The sequence below is a fragment of the Salvelinus namaycush genome, chromosome 17, assembly GCF_016432855.1.
Source record: "Salvelinus namaycush isolate Seneca chromosome 17, SaNama_1.0, whole genome shotgun sequence".
Taxonomy (NCBI): domain Eukaryota; kingdom Metazoa; phylum Chordata; class Actinopteri; order Salmoniformes; family Salmonidae; genus Salvelinus; species Salvelinus namaycush.
The window spans coordinates 29,220,218-29,235,134 of record NC_052323.1 but is presented as its reverse complement, the minus strand read 5'-3'; the positions used below and the strand labels follow the sequence as shown (position 1 = coordinate 29,235,134).

Here is a 14,917-nt window from a genome sequence, read left to right as displayed (position 1 = left end):
GTCATTAACACGGTTAGAGTGAAGGCGATGTGTTTTCCATGGGAGGCAATGTACCAAAGCCTTTCATGGCTTTCCTCAGGTTCTGAGCATCATCAGCTGGGTCAAAATCACTGGCAGGATGGATGGTTGGTCTGAGCTGAAGAAGAGAGGATGAGAGGGGGCAGGGGACAAATCAGATATAGTAAACACACACACACACACACACACACACACACACACACACACACACACACACACACACACACACATCTACAGTAAAGGCAAAGCCGTTATTGCATAATCCTCCTTCTGAAATGTCAACACACTCAGAGAAGCAAACATGCACAGGTCAACACGGGTTGAGGGGCCACAGCAAGGGAATAGATGGTAGAGTTATCAACACGGGTTCAGGGGTCACAGCAAGGGAAGAGATGGTAGAGTTATCAACACGGGTTCAGGGGCCACAGCAAGGGAAGAGATGGTAGAGTTATCAATACGAGTTGAGGGGTCACAGCAAGGGAAGAGATGGTAGAGTTATCAACACGGGTTCAGGGGCCACAGCAAGGGAAGAGATGGTAGAGTTATCAATACGAGTTGAGGGGTCACAGCAAGGGAAGAGATGGTAGAGTTATCAATACGGGTTGAGGGGTCACAGCAAGGGAAGAGATGGTAGAGTTATCAATACGAGTTGAGGGGTCACAGCAAGGGAAGAGATGGTAGAGTTATCAATACGAGTTGAGGGGTCACAGCAAGGGAAGAGATGGTAGAGTTATCAATACGAGTTGAGGGGTCACAGCAAGGGAATAGATGGTAGAGTTATCAATACGAGTTGAGGGGTCACAGCAAGGGAATAGATGGTAGAGTTATCAATACGAGTTGAGGGGTCACAGCAAGGGAAGAGATGGTAGAGTTATCAATACGAGTTGAGGGGTCACAGCAAGGGAATAGATGGTAGAGTTATCAATACGGGTTGAGGGGTCACAGCAAGGGAAGAGATGGTAGAGTTATCAATACGGGTTGAGGGGTCACAGCAAGGGAAGAGATGGTAGAGTTATCAATACGGGTTGAGGGGTCACAGCAAGGGAAGAGATGGTAGAGTTATCAATACGAGTTGAGGGGTCACAGCAAGGGAATAGATGGTAGAGTTATCAATACGGGTTGAGGGGTCACAGCAAGGGAAGAGATGGTAGAGTTATCAATACGAGTTGAGGGGTCACAGCAAGGGAAGAGATGGTAGAGTTATCAATACGGGTTGAGGGGTCACAGCAAGGGAAGAGATGGTAGAGTTATCAATACGGGTTGAGGGGTCACAGCAAGGGAAGAGATGGTAGAGTTATCAATACGGGTTGAGGGGTCACAGCAAGGGAAGAGATGGTAGAGTTATCAATACGGGTTGAGGGGTCACAGCAAGGGAATAGATGGTAGAGTTATCAATACGGGTTGAGGGGTCACAGCAAGGGAAGAGATGGTAGAGTTATCAATACGAGTTGAGGGGTCACAGCAAGGGAAGAGATGGTAGAGTTATCAACACGGGTTGAGGGGTCACAGCAAGGGAAGAGATGGTAGAGTTATCAATACGAGTTGAGGGGTCACAGCAAGGGAAGAGATGGTAGAGTTATCAATACGAGTTGAGGGGTCACAGCAAGGGAATAGATGGTAGAGTTATCAATACGGGTTGAGGGGTCACAGCAAGGGAAGAGATGGTAGAGTTATCAATACGAGTTGAGGGGTCACAGCAAGGGAATAGATGGTAGAGTTATCAACACGGGTTCAGGGGTCACAGCAAGGGAAGAGATCGTAGAGTTATCAATACGAGTTGAGGGGTCACAGCAAGGGAATAGATGGTAGAGTTATCAATACGAGTTGAGGGGTCACAGCAAGGGAAGAGATGGTAGAGTTATCAACACGGGTTGAGGGGTCACAGCAAGGGAAGAGATCGTTGTAAAGGTATTGAGATGCATGGCAGAGCCAGAACAAACATGCAATCTATACTATGAGCAACTCTGAAATGCTGTGTCCCAAATGTGACCCTATACAGTGCGCTACTTTAGACCAGAGTCCACTAGTGCACTAAATAGGGCCATTTGGGACACATATTGAATGGGGGAATAGGGTGCCATTTGGGATGTGTGGGCAGAGGGCACAGGCCAAACCTGGACTTTTGTCATGGCGCTTGTTTCCCACATCTTGTAGGCTAGCTGAGCAGCCTCTGGGAAGAACTCTCCTGCAAGGCTGCAATGACCAATTATAGACTAATGAGTCAAGGAGTATGGAACAGAATGAATCACAAAAACAGACAGTGGCTTATAAGCCAATCTGGGCTGGGCATCCTGAAGATGCAAGACACTTTAATAATAAAATGTATCTAATCAAATCTAATCATGAGTCAACTCAACACCCCCCCCCCCCCCCCCCCCCCCAACAACAACACCACAGAGCTAACTCTGACCCCTCCACAACAACCCCACAGAGCTAACTCTGACCCCTCCACAACAACCCCACAGAGCTAACTCTGACCCCCCCCACAACAACACCACAGAGCTAACCCTGACCCCTCCACAACAACCCCACAGAGCTAACTCTGACCCCCCCCACAACAACACCACAGAGCTAACTCTGACCCCTCCACAACAACACCACAGAGCTAACTCTGACCCCTCCACAACAACCCCACAGAGCTAACTCTGACCCCCCCCACAACAACACCACAGAGCTAACCCTGACCCCTCCACAACAACACCACAGAGCTAACTCTGACCCCCCCCACAACAACACCACAGAGCTAACCCTGACCCCTCCACAACAACACCACAGAGCTAACTCTGACCCCCCCCCCAACAACACCACAGAGCTAACTCTGACCCCCCCCACAACAACACCACAGAGCTAACTCTGACCCCTCCACAACAACCCCACAGAGCTAACTCTGACCCCTCCACAACAACCCCACAGAGCTAACTCTGACCCCTCCACAACAACACCACAGAGCTAACTCTGACCCCTCCACAACAACCCCACAGAGCTAACTCTGACCCCTCCACAACAACACCACAGAGCTAACTCTGACCCCCCCCACAACAACACCACAGAGCTAACCCTGACCCCTCCACAACAACACCACAGAGCTAACTCTGACCCCTCCACAACAAAACCACAGAGCTAACTCTGACCCCCCCCACAACAAAACCACAGAGCTAACTCTGACCCCCCCCACAACAACACCACAGAGCTAACTCTGACCCCTCCACAACAAAACCACAGAGCTAACTCTGACCCCCCTCCACAACAAAACCACAGAGCTAACTCTGACCCCTCCACAACAAAACCACAGAGCTAACTCTGACCCCCCCCACAACAACCCCACAGAGCTAACTCTGACCCCCCCCACAACAACCCCACAGAGCTAACTCTGACCCCTCCACAACAACACCACAGAGCTAACTCTGACCCCCCCACAACAAAACCACAGAGCTAACTCTGACCCCCCCCCACAACAACACCACAGAGCTAACTCTGACCCCTCCACAACAAAACCACAGAGCTAACTCTGACCCCCCCCACAACAACACCACAGAGCTAACTCTGACCCCTCCACAACAAAACCACAGAGCTAACTCTGACCCCCTCCACAACAAAACCACAGAGCTAACTCTGACCCCCCCCACAACAACAACACAGAGCTAACTCTGACCCCTCCACAACAAAACCACAGAGCTAACTCTGACCCCCCCCACAACAACACCACAGAGCTAACTCTGACCCCCCCCACAACAACACCACAGAGCTAACTCTGACCCCCCCACAACAACACCACAGAGCTAACTCTGACCCCTCCACAACAAAACCACAGAGCTAACTCTGACCCCCCCCACAACAACACCACAGAGCTAACTCTGACCCCCCCCACAACAACACCACAGAGCTAACTCTGACCCCTCCACAACAACACCACAGAGCTAACTCTGACCCCCTCCACAACAAAACCACAGAGCTAACCCTGACCCCCCCACAACAAAACCACAGAGCTAACCCTGACCCCCCCCCACAACAAAACCACAGAGCTAACCCTGACCCCCCCCACAACAAAACCACATAGCTAACCCTGACCCCCCCAACAACAAAACCACATAGCTAACCCTGACACCCCACAACAAAACCACATAGCTAACGCTGACCCCCCCACAACAACCCCACAGAGCTAACCCTGACCCCCCACAACAACAAAACCACAGAGCTAACCCTGACCCCCCACAACAACAAAACCACAGAGCTAACCCTGCCCCCCCCCAACAACCCCACAGAGCTAACCCTGACCCCCCCCCCCCCCCACAACAAAACCACAGAGCTAACCCTGACTCCCCCAACAACAAAACCACAGAGCTAACCCTGACCCCCCCCAACAACAAAACCACAGAGCTAACCCTGACCCCCCCCAACAACAAAACCACAGAGCTAACCCTGACCCCCCCAACAACAAAACCCCACAGAGCTAACCCTGACTCCCCAACAACAAAACCACAGAGCTAACCCTGACTCCCCCAACAACAAAACCACAGAGCTAACCCTGACCCCCCCAACAACAAAACCACAGAGCTAACCCTGACTCCCCAACAACAAAACCACAGAGCTAACCCTGACTCCCCAACAACAAAACCACAGAGCTAACCCTGACTCCCCCAACAACAAAACCACAGAGCTAACCCTGACTCCCCCAACAACAAAACCACAGATCTAACCCTGACTCCCCAACAACAAAACCACAGATCTAACCCTGACTCCCCAACAACAAAACCACAGATCTAACCCTGACCCCCCAACAACAAAACCACAGATCTAACCCTGACCCCCCCTACAACAAAACCACAGAGAACTGACTATCTAATACACACTGGGTTCATTTCCAAGATAAGATATGCTATTCTGAGATCTGACATGTTCCACACGACATCATGTTCTCTTGACATCTCTGTTTTCTCTCCTAATAATACTTCCCTAAAGTAGCTGTGTCGTTCTATGAAAAGAGCACCTTTTTGCGTCCCTTTGATATTTTAAGTAGAAATTGTGCACCAATATTGCATTTTTTCAAAAGCCTGTTATATTAAATGAAGTGCCCTTTAGTATAGACCACATGGAGAATTCAATAAATCTGATTTATTTATATGAAAAAAGGCTTGCTACAGTTACAAATCCTTTCTTAGGATAATTATTTATTTAATTTGATCAGTGATTAATATATATATATCTGTCCCTCATTTTAAGGTCAACCCTGTTACGTGAACTAAACTCTAGTTTTATTAACTAGTTTAATTAACTAGTTTAATTAACTTGTTTTATCAACTAGTTTAATTAACAAGTTTAATTAACAAGTTTTATTAACTCGTTTAATTAACTCGTTTAATTAACTAGTTTAATTAACTAGTTTTATTAACTAGTTTTGTTAACTAGTTTTATTAACTAGTTTAATTAACTATTGCTTTAGAATTTTGTTTTCTAAAGAAACATTGAATAATCAATTCATAGTGTAAAAGCATGTGAGCTGGGTTGTACTCTTTCTGGATATTTCCTGGTGTTTTGTGGTGAAAAACCTGAGTGGGTCAAGCATTACACGTCACCCTGTTACCCATAAATAGGAAGGAAATGGGGAATTCAGTATTCAGTTGCACAAGTGAATGCATTCAAACCAAATGTGTCTTCCGCATTTTCCTCTGACTCAGAGAGGTGCTGGGGGCTGCCTTAAAATCCACGTCCACGTCATCGTTACCCGAATATAAATATTTTAGCAAAAAAATATTAAAAAATGTGTGAAGCTTGCATTGCCCCTCCCTGTTGCACACAACAAGCTTCCATTTCCCCTGTCACAACGGGGTTTATGGCTGTTTTAACCCCTTGGAGTTGATTAATGCACGGGTATGTCAATCTAAGTTAAATAACCAAAAAATCCCCATCAAAATCCTTCAGTTTAAACTAGAGATATCATTGGATGCGTCTCAATCCACCGCATCCGCCGATGTCGCACTTCCGCATCTGCGGTGGAAGGTGGCAGAGCTACAGCAGTGTTGTCAGAATATGAGACGTCCCGAAAATTGGTCTTGTCGCGTTAAACGTCTGTAGTGTCCAAATGGTGTGAACTACAAACTATTATGACCACTATATGGAAAGATGAGCCTCTCACGATGGCGTTTTCCGTTTTGCTCTACGACCCCCACAAGTGTCGGGAGACATCGGGTTCTTGGTCACCTCCAAGGCCCTTCTCCCCCGATTGCTCAGTTTGGCCGGGCGGCCAGCTCTAGGAAGAGTCTTGGTGGTTCCAAACTTCTTCCATTTAAGAATGATGGAGGCCACTGTGTTCTTGGGGACCTTCAATACTGCAGAAATGTTTTGATATCCTTCCCCAGATCTGTGCCTCGACACAATCCTATCTCGGAGCTCTACGGACAATTCCTTCGACCTCGTGGCTTGGTTTTTGCTCTGACATGCACTGTCAACTGTGGGACCTTTTATAGACAGGTGTGTGCCTTTCCAAATAATGTCCAATCAATTGAATTTACCACATGTGGACTCCAATCAAGTTGTAGAAACATCTCAAGGATGATCAATGGAAACAGGATGCACCTGAGCTCCATTTTGAGTCTCATAGCAAAGGGTCTGAATACTTATGTAAATAAGGTATTTCTAAAATCCCGTTTTCACTTTGTCATTATGGGGTATTTTGATGTCATTATGGGGTATTGTGATGTCATTATGGGGTATTGTGATGTCATTATGGGGTATTGTGTGTAGATTGATGAGGAAAAAATATAATTGAATCTATTTTAGAATAAGGCTGTAACGTAACAACATTTTGAAAAAGGGAAGGGGTCTGAATACTTTCCGAATGCACTGTATCGCCTAGATATAACAGAGACAATTCAGAACCTTGCTTTTATGATTTATTTTCTGACTGTCCTTTTTTGACATTTATGAATGTATTATTCAATGCGTTTCTATCGGCTTTAGTAGTAAAGGCCAAAATTGTTATTTTATCAAATACCTCTTTTTTTTATTTTTAATATTGATACATAAAGGGGTCATACAATTCAAAATCAAATAGCAAAATTATTCACAGTATGACCATCTTAGTATGACCACAATATCAATAGCATGAGCACAATTCCTTATGTCAGCTTAGCACTCCCCCACCCCTTACACTATAAGCAGACCCTGTTCTGACCCTTCAGGCTTGCCCGTTGAGAGTTATATAAGAACAGTATTTCTCCTCTGACTCATTCCTGAACTATGACCACATTTAATTCGAAATTCTCTCACTTTTTAGGGAAGCTTTGGGTTTCAGCTCCTTGGCTTAATGTTTTCTCAGAAAAAGGCATTGTCGAATCTGCCAACTGTGGATAAATTGAGATGGTGCAATGTCACCCCCAAGCGGTGAAAATGAACTACTAAAAAACCCCAGTAATGATAAGCTCCATCAATCAGCAGTAACTAACTTACTCATCATCTCCACCACATAGGGCGAGCAGAGTCCTCTTGTAATCTCCTGATGTGTCTTCCTGATGGGTAGAAGACCAGACAGAACATTAAGACACCATGTTAAAATATATACAGTCAGGGAGATATACAGATAGTTAGTTAGCTGGACAGGGACATATAGACAGACAGCTAGTTAGATAGACAGACAGCTAGTTAAATAGAAATGGACATATACAGATAGACAGAAAGCTAGTTAGATAGACAGGGACATATACAGATAGACAGACAGCTAGATAGATAGACGCATAGCTATTTGGATAGACAGGGAGATATACAGCTATACAGATAGCAAGTTAGATATATATGGAGATATACAGATAGACAGATAACTAGTGAGACAAACATATAGCTAGTTAGATAGACAGATAGCTAGTTAGATAGACAGATAGCTAGTTAGACAGACAGATAACTAGTTAGACAAACAGATAGCTAGTTAGACAGACAGGGAGCTATACAGATAGGCATATAGCTAGTTCGACAGATAGCTAGTTAGACAGATAGCTAGTTAGATAGACAGATATATCGTTAGATAGACAGATATATCGTTAGACAGACATATGGCTAGTTAGACAGACAGGGAGCTATACAGATAGGCATATAGCTAGTTCAACAGATAGCTAGTTAGACAGATAGCTAGTTAGATAGACAGATATATCGTTAGACAGACATATGGCTAGTTAGACAGACATGTGGCTAGTTAGACAGACATGTGGCTAGTTAGACAGACATGTGGCTAGTTAGACAGACATATGGCTAGTTAGACAGACATATGGCTAGTTAGACAGACATATGGCTAGTTAGACAGATGGCTAGTTAGACAGATGGCTAGTTAGACAGATGGCTAGTTAGACAGATGGCTAGTTAGACAGATGGCTAGTTAGACAGATGGCTAGTTAGATGGCTAGTTAGATGGCTAGTTAGATAGACAGACAGACTGAGGGATATACAGATAGACATATAGATAATTAGACAGACAGAGGTATACAGATAGACAGGGAAAGAGCTAGTTAGATAGACATGTAGATAGTTAGATAGACAGATAGCTAGTTAGATAGACAGATAGCAAGTTAGATAGACAGATAGCAAGTTAGATAGACAGATAGCTAAATATACATACATCTAGTTAGATATACCGTAGACAGGGAGATATAGACAGATAGATAGATAGACAGATAGAGAGATAGCTAGTTAGATATACACATAGCTAGTTAGACAGACAGACAGATATACAAATAGACAGGGAGATATACAGATAGAGAGATAACTAGTTAGATATACAAATAGCTAGTTGGACAGACAGATAGCTAGTTGGATAGACAGGGAGATATACAAATAGACAGGGAGATATACAGATATACATATAGCTAGTTAGATAGACAGATAGCTAGTTAGACAGACAGGGAGATATACAAATAGACAGGGAGATATACAGATATACATATAGCTAGTTAGATAGACAGAGAGACATAAATATAGACAGGGAGATACAGTTGAAGTCAGAAGTTTACATACACCTTAGCCAAATACATTTAAACTCAGTTTAGTTAGACAGATAGCTAGTTAAATATACATACAGCTAGTTAGATATACAGAAAGCTAGTTAGACAGACATATATACAGAGATATATACAATAGACAGGGAGATAGAGATATAGTTAGTTAGATAGACAGGGAGATATACAGATAGTTAGACAGATAGCTAGTTAGATATACATATAGCTAGTTAGACAGACAATGAGATGTACAGATAGCTAGTTAGATTGACATATAGCTAGTTAGATAGACAGGGAGATATACAGATAGAGATATAGCTAGTTAGACAGATAGCTAGTTGGACAGACAGATAGCTTGTTAGATAGACAGATAGACGGAGAGACATACAGATAGACAGGGAGATAGCTAGTTAGATAGACATGGAGATATACAGATAGCTAGTTAGATAGACAGGGAGATTTACAGATAGTTAGTTAGATAGCTAGTTAGATATACAGATATTTAGTTAGATAGACATATAGCTAGTTAGATAGACAGACAGGGAGATGTACAGATAGCTAGTTAGATATACATACAGACAGTTAGATCTACAGATGCTAGATAGACAGAGATTTATACAGATAGACAGGGAGATAGTTAGTTAGATAGACATATAGCTAGTTAGATAGACATGGAGATGTACAGATAGACAGCTAGTTAGATATACAGATAGACAGACAGCTAGTTAGATATACAGATAGACAGGGAGATAGACAGATAGCTATTTAGATATACAGATAGCTATTTAGACAGACAGGGAAATATACAGATAGACAGCTAGTTAGATATACAGATATACAGATAGCTATTTAGATATACAGATAGCTAGTTAGATAGACATGGAGATGTACAGATAGACAGATAGCTAGTTAGATATACAGATAGCTAGTTAGATAGACATGGAGATGTACAGATAGACAGATATCTAGTTAGACATACAGATAGCTAGTTAGACAGACAGGGAAATATACAGATAGAGATATAGCTTGTTGGATAGACATATAGAGAGATACAGTAGCTAGTTAGATAGACAGAGAGACATACAGATAAACAGGGATATAGCTAGTTAGATATACATATATTTAGTTGGATAGACATATAGCTAGTTAGACAGACATGGAGATATACAGATATTTAGTTAGATAGCTAGTTAGATAGACATATAGCTAGTTAGACAGACATATAGCTAGTTAGATAGACATATAGCTAGTTAGATAGACAGGGAGATGTACAGATAGTTAGTTAGATAGCTCGTTAGATATACAGATATTTAGTTAGATAGACATATAGCTAGTTAGATAGACAGGGAGATTTACAGATAGTTAGTTAGATAGCTAGTTAGATAGACATATAGCTAGTTAGACAGCCAGATAGACAGAGGTATATACAGATAGACAGGGAGATAGCTAGTTAGATAGACAGATAGCTAGTTAGACAGACAGGGAAATATACAGATAGACATATAGCTAGTTAGACAGCCAGATAGACAGAGGTATATACAGATAGACAGGGAGATAGCTAGTTAGATAGACAGATAGCTAGTTAGACAGACAGGGAAATATACAGATAGACATATAGCTAGTTAGACAGCCAGATAGACAGAGATATATACAGATAGACAGGGAGATAGCTAGTTAGATAGACAGGGAGATAGACAGTATAGAGTCATAATGTTACTCTTATCTCAGTCACTAGACAAGGTGACGAAGAACTATGACAGAACTTCAAATAAGAGGCATTGTAACGTCTAGAGGTTACAATCTGTAGGATCAAAGCATATACGGGTTTAAGATAAGTTAAGTTGTATCACCTTGATCATATTGTACAGGGACTTCTCATAGCACATACGAAAGCACTCCCGGATATCCAGCATGTCTATCTCAGAACGACAGATCATGATCCTGATCAGAGTGTTGTCTTGCGTACCAAGACCCTGGAGTGAAGGAGGGATGGCGAGAGAGAGAGAGAGAGATATTTACTGTTCACTTTTTATTGTTTATTTAACTTTTGTTTATCCATTTCACTTGCTTTGCCAATGTAAACATACTGTATGTTTCCCATGCCAATAAAGCCCCTTGAATTGAATTGAGAGCTTGTTGGTCAGATTGAGGTTGATATGAGTGCAGCTGAGACTGAAAGACTTTAATAAGAATAAGCAGTTGATTTTACCTTCATAGACTTGTAGAGACGCTTGGCGAAGTACATAGGTACACTCCTGATGCACTGGACTGTAGGAGACAGTGAGCACAAGACAGACATGTTGAAATAAGAGTTCGTGGATGACTTGACTAGGTATGATTAGACCAGACTAAACGACAGTGAGTGTACTCAACGGTGGTGTTCAATTTGATTTCAAGTTGATTCCGTCTGATTTTTAACCAGGCGAAAGGATTTTCATGTTTGCTCTCAGAAAGAGTCAACACGTACCGACAGACAACATGAGTCTCTCAAAGTCCCCAGACAGCTCATTCTTGATACTGTCCTCTATGGACGTCTCTGCTATCTCCTGGTACTTATCAAACACTGCAGGAAGAAGACAGAGAACGGAGTCATTCCCTGGCATGGTATCCTAGTCAGTGAACTACTGAGACCAGACCACAGACACATAACTCAACAGCCTGATACAACCCTGTGTGTTGTGGGTGTGAGAAGAAATGACCGATTCACACTAGTAAATGTCACACTGACGTCATAATGAATGCGTTCCAAATGGAACCCTATTCGTTCCATAGTGCACTACTGTTAACATCTATGGGTTATAGACAGAGCACTATGTAGGGAGTAGGGTGCCATTTGGGACCTAGCCAGTGTTCTGGTCAGGCTGATGTCATGATACTGTTGTCGCTCTCAGCTTCATGTTTATGTACCCCAGTGTTATACTCACCCATCTGGAGGTGGTCGAAACTGCGGTTTCCCAGCAACATAATGAATATGGACTCCTCTGTGCCCCATTATGTACCCCGGTGTTATACTCACCCATCTGGAGGTGGTCGAAACTGCGGTTTCCCAGCAACATAATGAATATGGACTCCTCTGTGCCCCATTGCTCCTCCCCGGCTGCAAACAGCACCTGAAAGTGTTGAAAAGTGTTGAAAAGGGATAGTTAGAGACAGGAAGAACAGGGTGAGGTTGATAGGGTTAGAAAGGGTAACAAATGTTTGGTGTTTCTGTTATGGTGAACGTGTTCTACTGCTTTAAACACTCACCTGAGCGTCCTCCTCCACTAGGTCAGCATGCACTACTCCTGGTTCATCTCTGGTTCCCTGGAAACACACACACACACACACACACACACACACACACACACACACACACACACACACACACACACACACACACACACACACACACACACACACACACACACACACACACACACACACACACACACACACACACACACACACACACACACACACACACACACGAAGTCTGACTAAACAGCTATACAAATGCCTTGGTTAGGACAACAACAAGTTAGGTAACAGATTGGTACCCAGACTAGAACTACTTGCGAAAAAAACGAAAACTAGAAAACAAGCTATTGACAGCCTTTCAAATAGTCAAATCACATTTAGATCAATTACATTTCCTGTTTCCATGGCTGTGACCTTGTAAAACAACTTACCTGGAGTAAAACAACCAGCATCTTCTTAAAGTGCCCTGAGGTCTCTCCTGTAACGTCCTCTTCGATGTCTGAGCCGTAAGCTGAAGACAGTAAGAACACAGACAGTTAATAACACAACCAGGATTTCACTGGAACATGCTGTGTTTGTCATACACCACATGACCAGAAGTATGTTGAAACCTGCTCGTCAAACATCTCATTCCAAAATCATGGGCATTAATATGGTGTTGGTCCCCCATTTGCTGCTATAACAGCCGCCACTCTTCTGGGAAGGCTTTCCATTAGATGTTGGAACATTGCTGCAGGGACTTGCTTCCATTCAGCCATGCGGCTATGGAACCCCTGACCTGTTGGAACCCCTGACCTACCTGTCCCAGACCTGCTGTTTTCAACTCTCTCGAGACAGCAAGAGCGGTAGAGATACTCTGAATGATCGGCTATGAAAAGCCAACTGACATTTACTCCTGAGGTGCTGACCTGTTGCACACTCTACAACCACTGTGATTATTATTATTTGACCCTGCTGGTCATCTATGAACATTAGAACATCTTGGCCATGTTCTGTTATAATCTCCAACCGGCACAGCCAGAAGAGGACTGGCCACCCCTCATAGCCTGGTTCCTCTCTAGGTTTCTTTCTAGGTTCTGGCCTTTCTAGGGAGTTTTTCCTAGCCACCGTGCTTCTACACCTGAATTGCTTGCTGTTTGGGGTTTTAGGCTGGGTTTCTGTACAGCACTTTGTGACATAAGCTGATGAAGGGCTTTATAAATACATTTGATTGATTGAAGAGCATTAGTGAGGTCGGGCACTGATGTTGGGCGATTAGGCCTGGCTCGCAGTCGGCGTTCCAATTCATCCCAAAGGTATTCGATGGGGTTGAGGTCAGGGCTCTGTGCAGGCCAGTCAAGTTCTTCCACACCGATCTCGGAAAACCATTTCTGTATGGACCTCGCTTTGTGAACGGGGGCATTGTCATGCTGAAACAGGAAAGGGCCTTCCCCAAACTGTTGCCACAAAGTTAGAAGCACAGAAACATCTAGAATGTCATTCTATGTTGTAACGATTTCCCTTCACTGGAACTAAGGGGCCCAAACCATGAAAAACAACCCCAGACCATTATTCCTCCTCCACCAAACTTTACAGTCGGCACTATGTATTGGGGCAGGTAGCGTTCTCCTGGCATCCGCCAAACCAAGATTCGTCCGTCAGATGGTGAAGCGTGATTCATCACTCCAAAGAACAAGTTTCCACTGCTCCGAGTCCAATGGCGGCGAGCTTCACACCACTCCAGCCGATGCTTGGCATTGCGCATGGTGATCTTAGGCTTGTGTGTGGCTGCTTGGCCATAGAAACCCAGTTCATGAAGCTCCCGACAAGCAGTTCTTGTGCTGACGTCGCTTCCAGAGGCAGTTTGTAACTCGGTAGTGAGTGTTACAACCGAGGACAGACGATTTTTATGAGCTACACGCTTCAGCACTCGGCGGTCCCGTTCTGTGAGCTTGTGTGGCCTAAGCTGTTGTTCCTCCTAGACGTTTCCACGTCACAATAACAGCACTTACAGTTGACCGGGGCAGCTCTAGCAGGGTAGAAATTTGACGAACTGACTTTGTTAGAAAGGTGGCATCCTATGACGGTGCCACGTTGAAAGCCACTGAGCTCTTCAGTAAGGCCATTTTACTGCTAATGTTTGTCTATGGAGATTGCATGGCTGTGTACTCGATTTTATACACCTGTCAGCAACGGGTGTGGCTGAAATAGCCGAATCGACTAATTTGAAGGGGTGTCCACATACTTTTGTAGAGCATGTCATACTGTAGCTGCAGCAACAGGAAATGGGAATTCAAGTGGAAATGACAAACTTCAGAAGCCTTGAATACACTACACGTTTGCATTTCCTGCTGTGCAGCCACATTCTCAGCAACAAAAGAGTGATCAAATCAAAATCATATATCTGTATTTGGTGTGTCAGCTGAATACAGGTGTATTTCATACTGTAGATGTATTTGGTGTCAGCTGTACACAGGTGTATTTCATACTGTAGATGTATTTGGTGTCAGCTGAATACAGGTGTATTTAATACTGTAGATGTGATGTACTATATTTGAGGTTCAATCATTGCCATGACGCCGGAATAGCAGCCTTGGCTAGGAGCTCCTGTAAATGTGTAAATATTGAATACATTTGAAGTACTTTTGATTGCATTTTTTAAATAAAATGTTTGCTTTAGTTAGCTAATTTGTTAGCTATCGGCA

The 14,917-nt window shown here is 43.7% G+C and overlaps 1 protein-coding gene across 1 annotated transcript in view; it reads right to left on the bottom strand.

The window, feature by feature from the left end:
- Positions 1 to 14,917, bottom strand: part of LOC120062508 (annexin A6-like) — a 49,242-nt gene that overhangs the window by 18,317 nt on the left and 16,008 nt on the right. The window contains exons 7-15 of the mRNA XM_039012530.1: positions 12,665 to 12,744; positions 12,243 to 12,299; positions 12,013 to 12,106; positions 11,464 to 11,559; positions 11,206 to 11,264; positions 10,847 to 10,969; positions 7,465 to 7,523; positions 2,133 to 2,211; positions 55 to 136 (exon numbers count right to left, since the gene is read on the bottom strand). Coding sequence (XP_038868458.1) covers positions 55 to 136; positions 2,133 to 2,211; positions 7,465 to 7,523; positions 10,847 to 10,969; positions 11,206 to 11,264; positions 11,464 to 11,559; positions 12,013 to 12,106; positions 12,243 to 12,299; positions 12,665 to 12,744 — 729 coding nt within the window. The remainder of the gene's footprint in view (positions 1 to 54; positions 137 to 2,132; positions 2,212 to 7,464; positions 7,524 to 10,846; positions 10,970 to 11,205; positions 11,265 to 11,463; positions 11,560 to 12,012; positions 12,107 to 12,242; positions 12,300 to 12,664; positions 12,745 to 14,917) is intronic.